The sequence below is a fragment of the Panthera tigris genome, chromosome A1 (genome assembly GCF_018350195.1).
Source record: "Panthera tigris isolate Pti1 chromosome A1, P.tigris_Pti1_mat1.1, whole genome shotgun sequence".
Taxonomy (NCBI): domain Eukaryota; kingdom Metazoa; phylum Chordata; class Mammalia; order Carnivora; family Felidae; genus Panthera; species Panthera tigris.
In genome coordinates, this window is record NC_056660.1 from 185,248,263 (window position 1) to 185,261,715 (window position 13,453).

The 13,453-nt window shown below is 36.8% G+C and overlaps 1 protein-coding gene across 6 annotated transcripts in view; it reads right to left on the reverse strand.

The window, feature by feature from the left end:
* The window catches only part of GABRG2 (gamma-aminobutyric acid type A receptor subunit gamma2), a 111,802-nt gene that overhangs the window by 75,328 nt on the left and 23,021 nt on the right, over nucleotides 1-13,453 (reverse strand). For 5 of the 6 annotated variants that reach the window (XM_042992908.1, XM_042992931.1, XM_007077629.3 and 2 more), the window contains exons 2-3: nucleotides 3,087-3,238; nucleotides 1,471-1,538 (exon numbers count right to left, since the gene is read on the reverse strand). In XM_042992908.1, coding sequence (XP_042848842.1) covers nucleotides 1,471-1,538; nucleotides 3,087-3,238 — 220 coding nt within the window. The remainder of the gene's footprint in view (nucleotides 1-1,470; nucleotides 1,539-3,086; nucleotides 3,239-13,453) is intronic. The other variant, XM_042992939.1, reaches the window with a different exon arrangement.

The window sequence follows — 13,453 nt, forward strand, 5'->3', positions numbered from 1 at the left end:
ATTGGCAATGATTGACTGTACTTAAAGAGAAGTAAGTTTGATGTGAATTCAGACCATTAGACCTGGAATCTGAACACCCAAGTTCTGGTTTGTCATATTTAGATATTATTTAACATTATTTTATAACAATTTCACTGATGCCTATAAATGAGAAAAAACTCAGTGTTCTTAGAATATGAGAGCTGAGTGTTGGGAATCATCCACATTTCCTGTCTAATACCATCAACCAACCACCACTTTATAATGAAGAACACACATCAAACAGGAAGGTTACCCAAAAATACATAGCCTGTCAGGATCAGACTAAAATCTTCTTCCTTTGCCTCACTTGCATCGCTCTGTGCGATTTCTTTGCACCTCCTGCTGAGGTGTCTCACTGTAGCTGACTACATTTCCACTGGCGTAAGCCACATAACACTTTGTTCCATATTTGTTGTCTGTAAGTAGTAAGGAAGGAACCTATCTTATGAAATTCTTTATCAACTAATTACTGACGAACCAGTAGATAAAGTAATTAAATAATTCTAAACTACATTTTGGCAAGAAGCAAAAATAAATAAATAAATAAATAAATAAATAAATAAATAAATAAATCCCACAAAAATAAAATATTTTTTTTTCACTGAACCAGCATTTCATAAAATGCGATCCTGGGATAACAATTACAATTCTGGGGACTAGTACTCCTGAAGTTAAAAGTTTTATGTTTAAATAAACTACCCATATAGCTTCTTAGATATTTACATTTTGCATTAGAATGCTAAATATGCTGAAAATTTTATTTATAAGGAAGAAAACTGTTGGTATTTCATTGTTAAACAAACGAACTTACTTGCTTGGAGTATGCAGGTGATATACTTTACCATCACTGTACATGAGAACACTTAAATTTTCTCATCTCTCTGACTCAATAGAGTGTCCTTATTGCTAGCTTGATAAACACCATTTCAAAATTATAGTATCACTAATATTATGTTATGTTAGGTTAGGTATTATGTTATAGCATGTTCTACTCTATTCTATTCTAGACTCCAATCTAGTTTCTTATGTCAGATTTGGGCAGAAAGAATCTAATAATAATAAAGCTACTTTTATCATTATATCTAATGCACTATTTTCTCTGACAAATAATTCCAGTATGTAGCAAACTCTGTCCTCTCTACCCCATCATTTTCCAAAAACTAGTGGAAAACTGTATTTTATTTTGTATTAACGAGTACTTACCAAGTAAGCAATGATTGTTGAATTTTAAAAGTATAACATATTTACAAAAATTAATTTGTACACATATGATCACATTTAAGTCTCATAACAAATTATAAAAAATAATTATCTTCATATTACAATAAAAAAATCTGAATGACTATCTCTCCCTTATGGATTTTTTGTTAGCATATTCTTTGCTATGTTTATGATACCACATCTCCTCTCTAATATGTTAATAAAATTGACAAACCATTAGAAACTTACCATATTAATAGCATTCACTGGACCGATGCTGTTCACATACATGTCTGTGTGAATTAACGTTGGTTTCACTTTAAAGAGAATGATAAAGATATGTGAATTAAACATTTTAATGTTTTAGTCTGTGTTATTCTAGAAAAAGATTTATTTTGCCACATTAGAAGTGATTTATTCACAACTAATTTAGTGTCGGTGACTAATTTATTACATTTAAATAACTGTTTACTTTCAAAAAATCTCCTTTTAAGCACGTAAATGCAGTAACTAAACATATTAGAGTTTTGAAACTGATTAACTTTTAAAATTACATTAAGATGAACAAATAAGAAAACACTGCTTAGATTTTCTTTAGCCTTCTCTACATATCCTGAATTTTACCATTTTTCTTCAAGCCCCAGAATCTTTTGGGCATCATAATCTGACTTGACCCATGTAGAAAAAATAACTACTTAGTGATCTAGAAAAACTAAGCATTAGAAACACGAAGTAGACATTTAGTGCAACAAATATTGTAAGTTTCTTTTAAAATATTTCCCTCTGTTGATTCCTTTCATGACCACTTAATTCTCATACGCTTCAGCCAACACAAAATCAGTCTTCCTAAATGACTTATTCAATCGTGTGACTCATCAAATAATATGAGGAAACCATATGGAAACTCAATACACACCTATTTGTCAAAGATGAATGATATTAAAACTCATGAAGTATTTCATCCATGACCAAATGGATGTGCTCCATTTTCATTTAACAGTTAATGAACAAGGATTCATAATATCATCCTGTACTTCAAGTCAACAAGTACATTTTCTCTCATCTTTATCCACTTTCCCTGAAAGTGCCATGCCCTAATTTTCTGTGTTGGATTGAATTCTTCAGTAGTCCCTGCATCTATGCCCCTGCATTTACTCCAGTGAGGCTACTTCTCTGCCTCTGAACTTGAGGCTTGACCACCTGACTTGTGTTGGTTAATACTACACAGATAAGTGAGTACACAAGTTCTAATCCCAAGCATTAAGCCTTATGAGCTTCTACTTTCTGTCTCATTCTTTGTGTTTTTTTTCATGATAAAGATACTCCTGGCTAGTCTGCTGCTCCCAGGAGTAGAATGAGAATACAGCTTTCTTAAATGAGCAGCCCTAACCTGGCTTAGCTTAGATTAGACCACCCCTGGCAAAATGTTAAATAAATGCTTATTATTATATGCTACTGAGAGTTGTGATATTTTATTTCACAGAAGTACGTAACTAATATATCCTTTCTTCTACTATTATTTTGATATTACTTCATAACATTTTGATATTATATATACATACAACATATAACATTTTGATATTACTTCATAAATCAATTGTCACATTTCTTCTACAGCCTTTGTCTAAGATATCTAGGAAATTTTGAATTTCTAGTTCTCAGGCCTCACTTGAAGATCATCTTTCTTCATTTTGCATTTATCAATGCCCTCCCACCTCCAAGCCTGAATGCTATTTATACATTCTGTATCCATCTTTACAACATATAATGATCATTTAAGTATTTCTGATTATTAAAGTATGCTAATTTTTTCTTCCAATGTGTTTGCCTCTGCCTGTGCCATATCACAAAATATTTTAATATACCTCCTATATCAGGCCGAAGTTTATTGTCATATCCTTCCAGGAGGTTATTTAAGATGACAGTGACATCCCCCTCAGGAACTTTTGGAGTCAAGACCCATGTTTTGTTAGAAGCATAATCTTCATAGTCATCATCAGATTTTTGGCTGGTGAGGCTAAGAAAACAAAAATATTGGTCAGGAAACATATAGACTACATCCAAGAGGACTTTTACTCACAGACCACTGGGGAGAAAGGAGAAATGAAACAGAATTACAGGAAGGTATTACAATGGATGAAAATGACATTTTTCACTGAGGGTTAGTCTAGCTAATTAAACTGCATAAATGTAAATTAAAATGTATTAAAGTGTACTCTCCAGTTTTCCAGAATGCTCTGTCTTCCCATCTGTAAGTATATTTTTGCCTTTTCCATAGTTGATGTTCTTCCTGTCTACCTGCCCAACCTCATGAAGGACTTATTAAGAAGAAACAATTTTTGTGAATGCTTAAACTATTTTAAGTAATGCTTAAACGATCATAACGTAGTTCAAAAATTCAGATGTAATGTCTACTTCTTCCTCCTCTACAAAGTTAACTTGCTCCAACCTATTAATGAAAGTAAGAGACTGATAATTAGATTCACTCCCACAAACCACCAGACAAGCCTCTCCCCTCTCAATTGAACTACTAAGGAGAACTCAGTCTTGCTGCTTTTTCTTCCCCCAGGGTGTGTGTATGTGTATTTTTTCCTCTCACTTGCACTGAAAGCAAGGGCGGTTCATTTATCTTTGATTGTTTAGAACCTGGCACTATGGAGGTTGGTTGTAGACTTTAAACCAGTCTTTATTACAGCGAAAGTTCCTGATCTGAAAACTCATACTAATGGTTAATGTACTATAATTGTATAATTGAAATTACCTACTTTGAGTGATCAAAAAGCCACATAATATCCTGTGATTCAGATTTCAATGCCTGAACCTGGCAGAAACCCCCCGCAAGTAGACCAGAAGTTAAGGCTGACTTTGGAAAGATATTGGAATTCCTAGACCTTGCTTCTCCTCTTGCCCCAAGGTCCAACTCCCCTCTCCCTGCCGCCCACACAAGAGAATTACATTTTTCAGATCTAGGGCCAATGTAAACCTTGCAACAACTGCCATTTTCATTTTTAGCAGCATTCAGTGAATGTTAGTTATTTCTATGGTTTATGGTAAAATTTTTAAAATTACAAACTTAAAATGTAAAGTGTCCCATCCCTATCTTCATTTTACTTTTGTAAATATATGGTAAAGAATGGATCTGATCAGAAATCAAACCACTGCCACATTACCCTGAATATACATACATACATATGTACATACACACACAAACCATATTTATCATCTTTCTTCAATTACACTCATTCATCAATTTACATATATAAAATATATGTATGTATATGTGTGTATGTATAGGTAAATAGATGACTACATATGGCAGACGAAAGCTGATTGCATGATTAACCAGGTTTTAGAATGTGGTTGGGAGATGAAGTTTTAAGAGTAATCACTGGCATGGATCAACTTAGTAAGCAAGTAATCTCCTCTTTCATTCCTTTAAAGCTTTATAAATAGGAAACGTTATAAAAACTGAGCCACACATCTGCATAAAACCTAACATAGCCAGCCTTACATCTTGCACTTCAATTGCCATAATGACTTTAAACAACATTTAAATTTCATAAAGCACCCATATAGGGGATGATGGGCTAGACAAAGCTTCGAGAAGCTCTCAAAGAGAAAGGCCTTGGTGCTGGCGGAGGCAAGTTCTCTGCTAGGAAAATCCTTCTTGGACCTCAATTCATCATTTCTCTAGAGCACTGCTGAACACTGCCTAATAGAGCTCTAATCCTATGACCTAAATCCTACTAGTTTAAGAAGAAATAACAGCTCTCTGATAAAGAAATTTTCAAATCCCTTCAACAACTTTAAGAAAAGACTGTGCTTAGCCCATTGGACATCATCACTATGGAATTGTACCACCATTTAATTCATCCATACAAAAATGTCTTTAAAAAAAAATTTCTCCCTCTTCCTTTCCCCTGCCTTCTGTGTGTCTCTTTCTGTCTCTGTCAGACAAATGCACCCTATTCAAGTTTCTTCAAGGGAAGGGAAGAAATGTTAAATCATTTCGCTTGCTCACTTATAGCAACTCCTCATATTAACAACTAAATGACACAAGCATGATGGTGCTGTGTTACTGGTGTTACCATCATCTGACAGACAAGTAGGAAAAATGCATTAAGTAAAAATACAAAGGATACTTGCTTAGAAAGAATACCACTTTGTAGAATTGCACCAATAATTTATTTAGAGTCATCATCTGTTAGATACCAAAACAGTAAATAAATCGATTATTTCATATAAAAGTATTAGTGACAGATTTTATCATACTTGAGGATGCCTACTGAGCCAGAGAGAGGTTAAAAAAAAAAAGAGTTGAGAAGTTAAGAGTATACATTTTGAAGTTAGGAAGTACTAGTTCTGCTTTCTAGATTTAGCATGTCTTTCCTCTATCACTTACTATTTAATGGCCTGGGGCATGTTATTTAACCTTGCTAAACTTCACAAAGTTATCATCTTTAAAATAGAGTTAATGCTAGTATTCTAGCATTTTTTTGACATTTTTATGTCAGATTAAGATAATGGTTATTAAGTGTTTCACACGGTACCAGACACACAGCCCTGAAAATAGGTCCATTGTAATTATTGTTATAAAGTGACCACTGTTAGATTTATACCCACAGGTCCAACCATGTAACTAAAACCTGAATCTATAGAAGCTGCTTCCAGGCTTTTATGTAACACATGCTGAGAAGAACTAAAAACAGATGTTTTCCAGGAAGAAAAATAATGAACCCCTACATTATAATAAATGAAGTTTTTATTCTCTAGAGTTTTCCCAGCTGAGGTCTAAATTAATGGGACTGATACATAATCTGGGATTGTTTCCAGATTTGTCTTAAAAAAAGAAAAAAAGCACCTCTTTCATTCAACATCGGTTGTTTCTTCAGAATTCTGAGGAGTCAAGACTTCATTTATAGGTAGGCTGTCTAGAAATAAATGAAGTCTCATCATTAGAAAAAGCATTCTGCGGAACTGTTAACTCCATAAGAAGGCCTGGGTGGAAATAGATTGATAATGATTCAAGAAAATGCACTTGACCGTTGAGTGCGCTGAGCACAAACATAAAGGTGAACTTCTAGCCTACAGCATCTATCCAAATGCAATAGTCTTTAGAAGCGATTACTTGTTCTTGTACACTTTAGTTTAAAAAATAATCTTATAAAGAGAGAGAACCAATATTTAAATTAGTCTTAAATGAACTTACCATCCTGAAAAACATTTTTTGTAATCTGAGTAAAATTTGTCAAAGACAATACCCGAAAAGGTTGTAAATTTTTCATCCTTGAAAGCTTTTTATTTTTTGAATGTTTATTTATTTTTGAGAGAGAGAGAGAGGGAGAGAGAGAACGTGCAAGCAGAAGAGGGGCACAGAGAGAGGCAGATATAGAATCCGAAACAGGCTCCTGGCTCTGAGCTGTCAGCACAGAGCCCAACAGTGGGGCTCAAACTCCTAAACCCTGGAGGTCATGACCAGAACAGAAGTCAGATGCCTAACCTGACCCAGGTGCTCCTCATCCTTAAAAGCTTTCTAAAAAAACGTGAGAAAGCCATCTGACCACGAACCTTGGACCAGCAGCACGAATATCTCCTAAAGATATTAATACAAATGCAGAACCTTGGGCCCCACTGAGATTCCTGAATCAAAATCTTTAATACATTTACAAGCGATTCATCTGCACATTAAAATTTGAGCAATTCAGTCTGTGTTTAAACCAGTGATGTGTACTCCTGGGCGGAGCATGGCGGGAAGGCTCTTAAAAATACAGATTCCCAGTTCCCCCTTTAGATCTGAGTCTCCATGTTGTAAATTAGGTTATTATATTTTTATTTTCATGTTTACAGTTTTATGCATTATTTGCATTTATGCATGATTACAAACATGTTTTGAGTTCATGTTTATAATCAGAAAAAAAAATTTGATTTTAGTTAGAAAAATAAAAGTGGCTTAGAAAAAAACAAAAAAAAAAAAAGAGGGCAACTGGGTGACTCAGTCGGTTAAGCTTCTGACTTCAGCTCAAGTCATGATCTCATGGCTTGTGAGTTCAAGCCCTGGGTTGAGCTCTGTACTGACAGCTCAGAGCCTAGAGCCTGCTTCGGATTCTGTCTCCCTCTCTCTCTGTGCCTGCCCCACTTATGCTGTCTCTCTCTCTCTCTCTGTCAAAAATAAACATTAAAAATTTTTTTCAAGAAAAACATAAAACAAATACTTGACTGATGTTCAGTGAAAGTTCAATTATATAGAAGATGCTAAATATTCAAATTTTGGTACATATTCTAGATGTTTGACATAAAGATTAATCATGCAGTTTATGGAATTTTAAATTTTAATCTATGTATTTCACATTTCCAGAAATTCAATAAGGATCTAAGTTTTGTGAGAGGAAAAATCTCGTCATTGTATCCTCCCAGGGTAATATAACAGCAAACGCTTGGGTGAGATATAAAAACATCTGTCATTTCATTCAGGTATCTTAAAACCCACTGGTATTTGGCATCATAAAGGCAGAATCTATATTTTTTCTTTCTCTGACATATGTAGGTAAGTAGAATAAAAAATATACAAAAACTCATTCATTTTTATGCTTGAGCTCTTTTTAAATAATTCGTGTTTCATTCGTTCCTAACATCAGCTTCAATATTTTGTTGGTACAAATCTCGGTTTATTTTTATTTTATAGGTACAATCAGTTAAATACAGGGTATTTTATATGTCAAAATAAATCTCCCAAGACATATATGTCAACAAAATAAAACCTTTTGAATCTTTTCTATTAAAAGTTCCTATGCATTGTATTCTCTGCTCTGTTAACATTACCTCTTGTGAATCTCCACTGCTTATATAACATAAATCTCTGCTCTCAAAGAGATCCCATTCGACCTCACATTCTCATCAGGCCATAGAATCCAGTGAGAATCCTCACACTCCAAAAGCATCAGGAACAGAAGAATGTGCTATTCCTTACATCATCATGTTACCCAAGTTTGATGAGTTCTAGAAACTTGGCCAATCTCCAGTACATTTACACATATACTCCTTCCTCCTACAATCTTTTCTTCTCTTCACCTCCTAAACCAGTATTTGGTATGGCTTATCCCTTCTTACTTTTCAACAGAAATAACCTTTACATAGAAGTCATCCCTTATTGTTTTATCTAACACTGTCACCCACCCCAACCTTCATACGCTATAGCCAGTCCCATGATTGCTTCATAGCATTTGTTACAATGTCTGTGCTCTGATTTGCTTATTGTCTGTTTCCATTACTAGACTATAAATTCCATGAGTGCATGCTTAATTAAGATTTGTGGAAAAGAAATATTCTTGCTAACCAGTTTTTCTGAGGTAAATAATAATACCAACAATAGCTACTTTTCAATATTCACCATGTCCTAGGAATAACTTTAAAAACTTCACATACATTCTCCCACTTAATCCTTAAAACAGTGTTATTCCTTTAATTATCCCCATTTTGCCAATGAAGAAACACAATGTTTCCACTAGTCACTTCAGTTTCCCAAAACCAAAATATTTAACCATTATGCTGCAAGGCTTTGAAAAAGAAACTGGGTCCAAAGAATCTGCTACTGTACATTCATGAAAAAATAAGATCACCCAAAATAAATAGTTGTTCAAACTCATTTTCCTTTAGGACAATAAATTCGTTTATGCCTGAGCTCAATAACAGTATGGCAACTTCAGCACAAAGTTAATAATATTCAAATTTCATAAGCTTGTTATTCCAGATACCAACAATTTGATCTCCGCATACCAAGGACTAAAAGCAGAGATGCCTGGGTGGTACCTGGGTGGCTCAGTTGGTTAAACTTCTGACTTTGGCTCAGGTCATGATCTCACAGCTTGTGAGTTCAAGCCCCACATTGGGCTCTGTGCTGACAGCTCAGAGCCTGAAGCCTGTTTAAAATTCTGTGTCTTGGAGGATCCTGGGAAGATGGTGGTGTAGGAGGATGCTGGGCTCACCGCGCATCCTGCTGATCACTTAGGTTCCACCTACACCTGCCTAAATAACCCAGAAAACCGCCAGAAGACTAGCAGAATGGATTCTCTGGAGCCAAGCGCAGATGAGAGGCCCACAGAAGAGGGTAGGAAGGGTGGAGAGGTGGTACTCGCTCCACGGACTGGTGGGAGGGATCCGGGGCAGGGGCGGCCCGCCGGCCAAGCAGAGCCCCCGAGTCTGGCTTGAAAAAGCAGAGGGGCCAGACAGAGTGTGTTCTGACAGCAAGTGGGACTTGACATCTGGAAGGTTATAAGCTAACAGCTCTGCTCGGAGAACGGGAGGGCTGGAGGACAACGGGAGGGAGAGTTGTTGAGCCCCAGATGACAGAGCTCAGCTTGGCGGAGAACAAAGGCACTTGCCAGCGCCATCTCCCTTGCCCATCCCCCAGCCAAAATCCCAAAGGGAACCAGTTCCTGCCAGGGAACTTGCTTGCAGCACGCAAACACCCAATGCTGTGCTTCTGTGGATCCATCCCTCCAGCGGGTCTGACTCCCTCCCCGTGCCACAGGGCCCCTCCTGAAGCAGATCACAGAAGGAAAAGTGAGCTGAGCCTGCCCCTCCCGCCCCTGTGCACCTTGCCGATCCACCCCAGTTAATACGCCAGATCTCCAGCACCACAAGCCTGGCAGTGTGCAAGTAGCCCGGATGGGCCATGCCACCCCACAGTGAATCCCGCCCCTAGAAGAGGGGAAGAGAAGGCACACACCAGTCTGACTGTGACCCCAGCAGTGGGCTGGGGGCAGACATCAGGTCTCACTGCAGCCCCGCCCACCAACGCAAGTTATTCAAGACAGCACAGGGGAAGTGCCCTGCAGTCCCGCACCACTCCAGAGACTATCCAAAATGACGAAACAGAAGAATTCCCCTCAGAAAAACGTCCAGGAAATAACAACAGCTAACGAACTGATCAAAAATGATTTAAACCATATAAAAGAAAGTGAATTTAGAATAATAGTCATAAAATTAATCAATGGGCTTGAAAACAGTATAAAGGAGAGCAGAGAATCTCTTGCTACAGAGATCAAGGGACTAAGGAACAGCCAGCAGGAGCTAAAAAATGCTATCAATGAGCTGCAAAATAAAATGGAGACAACTACGGCTCGGATTGAAGAGGCAGAGAAGCGAATAGGTGAACTAGAAGATAAAATTATGGAAAAAGAAGAAGCTGAGAAAAAGAGAGAGAAAAAAAATCCAGGAGTATGAGGGGAAAATTAGAGAACTAAGTGATGCACTAAAGAGAAATAATCTACGCATAATTGGTATTCCAGAGGAGGAAGAGAGAGGGAAAGTTGCTGAAGGTGTACTTGAAGAAATAATAGCTGAGAACTTCGCTGATCTGGGGAAGGAAAAAGGCATTGAAATCCAAGAGGCACAGAGAACTCCCTTCAGACGTAACTTGAATTGATCTTCTGCACGACATATCACAGTGAAACTGGCAAAATACAAGAATAAAGAGAAAATTCTGAAAGCAGCTAGAGATAAACGTGCTCTAACATATAAAGGGAGACCTATAAGAATCGTGACCAATCTCTCTACTGAAACTTGGCAGGCCAGAAAGGAATGGCAGGAGATCTTCAATGTGATGAACACAAAAAATATGCAGCCGAGAATACTTTATCCTGCAAGTCTGTCATTTAGAATAGAAGGAGAGATAAAGGTCTTCCCAAACAAAGAAAACCTGAAGGAACTCGTCACCACTAAACCAGCCCTACAAGAGATCCTAAGGGGGATCCTGTGAGACAAAGTACCAGAGACATCGCTACAAGCATGAAACCTATGGACATCACAATGACTCTAAACCCATATCTTTCTATAATAACACTGAATGTAAATGGACTAAATGCGCCAACCAAAAGACATAGGGTATCAGAATGGATAAAAAAACAAGACCCATCTATTTGCTGTCTACAAGAGACTTATTTTAGACCTGAGGACACCTTCAGATTGAGAGTGAGGGGATAGAGAACTATTTATCATGCCACTGGAAGTCAAAAGAAAGCTGGAGTAGCCATACTTATATCAGACAAACTAGACTTTAAATTACAGGCTGTAACAAGAGATGAAAAAGGGCATTATATAATAATCACAGGGTCTATCCATCAGGAAGAGCAAACAATTATAAATGTCTATGCGCCGAATACAGGAGCCCCCAAATATATAAAACAATTACTCACAAACATAAGCAACCTTATTGATAAGAATGTGGTAATTGCAGGGGACTTTAACACTCCACTTACAGAAATGGATAGATCATCTAGACACACGGTCAATAAAGAAACAAGGGCCTGAATGATACATTGGATCAGATGGACTTGACAGATATATTTAGAACTCTGCATCCCAAAGCAACAGAATAGACTTTCTTCTCGAGTGCACATGGAACATTCTCCAAGATAGATCACACTGGGTCACAAAACAGCCCTTGATAAGTATACAAGAATTGAGATCATATCATGCATGCTTTCAGACCACAATGCTATGAGGCTTGAAATCAACCACAGGAAAAAGTCTGGAAAACCTCCAAAAGCATGGAGGTTAAAGAACACCCTACTAAAGAATGAATGGGTCAACCAGGCAATTAGAGAAGAAATTTAAAAATATATGGAAACAAACGAAAATGAAAATACAACAATCCAAACACTTTGGGATGCAGCGAAGGCAGTCCTGAGAGGATAATACATTGCAATCCAGGCCGATCTCAAGAAACAAGAAAAATCCCAAATACAAAACCTAACAGCACACCTAAAGGAAATAGAAGCAGAACAGCAAAGGCAGCCTAAACCCAGCAGAAGAAGAGAAATAATAAAGATCAGAGCAGAAATAAACAATATAGAATCTAAAAAAACGTTAGAGCAGATCAACGAAACCAAGAGTTGGTTTTTTGAAAAAATAAACAAAATTGATAAACCTCTAGCCAGGCTTCTCAAAAAGAAAAGGGAGATGACCCAAATAGATAACATCATGAATGAAAATGGAATTATTACAACCAATCCCTCAGAGATACAAGCAATTATCAAGGAATACTATGAAAAATTATATCCCAACAAACTGGACAACCTGGAAGAAATGGACAAATTCCTAAACACCCACACGCTTCCAAATTTCAATCAGGAGGAAATAGAAAGCTTGAACAGACCCATAATCAGCGAAGAAATTGAATCAGTCATCAAAAATCTCCCAACAAATAAGAGCCCAGGACCAGATGGCTTCCCAGGGGAGTTCTACCAGACGTTTAAAGCAGAGATAATACCTATCCTCCTCAAGCTATTCCAAAAAATAGAAAGGGAAAAAAAACTTCCAGGCTCATTCTATGAAGCCAGTATTACTTTGATTCTTAAACCAGACAGAGACCCAGTAAAAAAAAGAGAACTACAGGCCAATATCCCTGATGAATATGGATGCAAAAATTCTCAATAAGATACTAGCAAATCGAATTCAACAGCATATAAAAAGAATTATGCACCATGATCAAGTGGGATTCATTCCTGGGATGTAGGGCTGGTTCAACATTCGCAAATCAACCAATGTGATACATCACATTAATAAAAGAAAAGATAAGAACAATATGATCCTGTCAATCGATGCAGAAAAGGCCTTTGACAAAGTTCATCAACATTTCTTAATAAAAACCCTCGAGAAAGTCAGGATAGAAGGAACATACTTAAAGATCATAAAAGCCATTTATGAAAAGCCCACAGCTAACATCATCCTCAACGGGGAAAAACTGAGAGCTTTTTCCCTGAGATCAGGAACACGACAGGGATGCCCACTCTCACCGCTGTTGTTTAACATAGTGCTGGAAGTTCTAACATCAGCAATCAGACAACAAAAGGAAATCAAAGGCATCAAAATTGGCAAAGATGAAGTCAAGCTTTCACTTTTTGCAGATGACATGATATTATACATGGAAAATCCGATAGACTCCACCAGAAGTCTGCTAGAACTGATACATGAATTCAGCAAAGTCGCAGGATACAAAATCAATGTACAGAAATCAGTTGCATTCTTATACACTAATAATGAAGCAACAGAAAGACAAACAAAGAAACTGATTCCATTCACAATTGCACCAAGAAGCATAAAATACCTAGGGAAAAATCTAACCAAAGATGTAAAAGATCTGTATGCTGAAAACTATAGAAAGCTTATGAAAGAAATTGAAGAAGATATAAAAAATGGAAAAATATTCCGTGCTCATGGATTGGAAGAATAA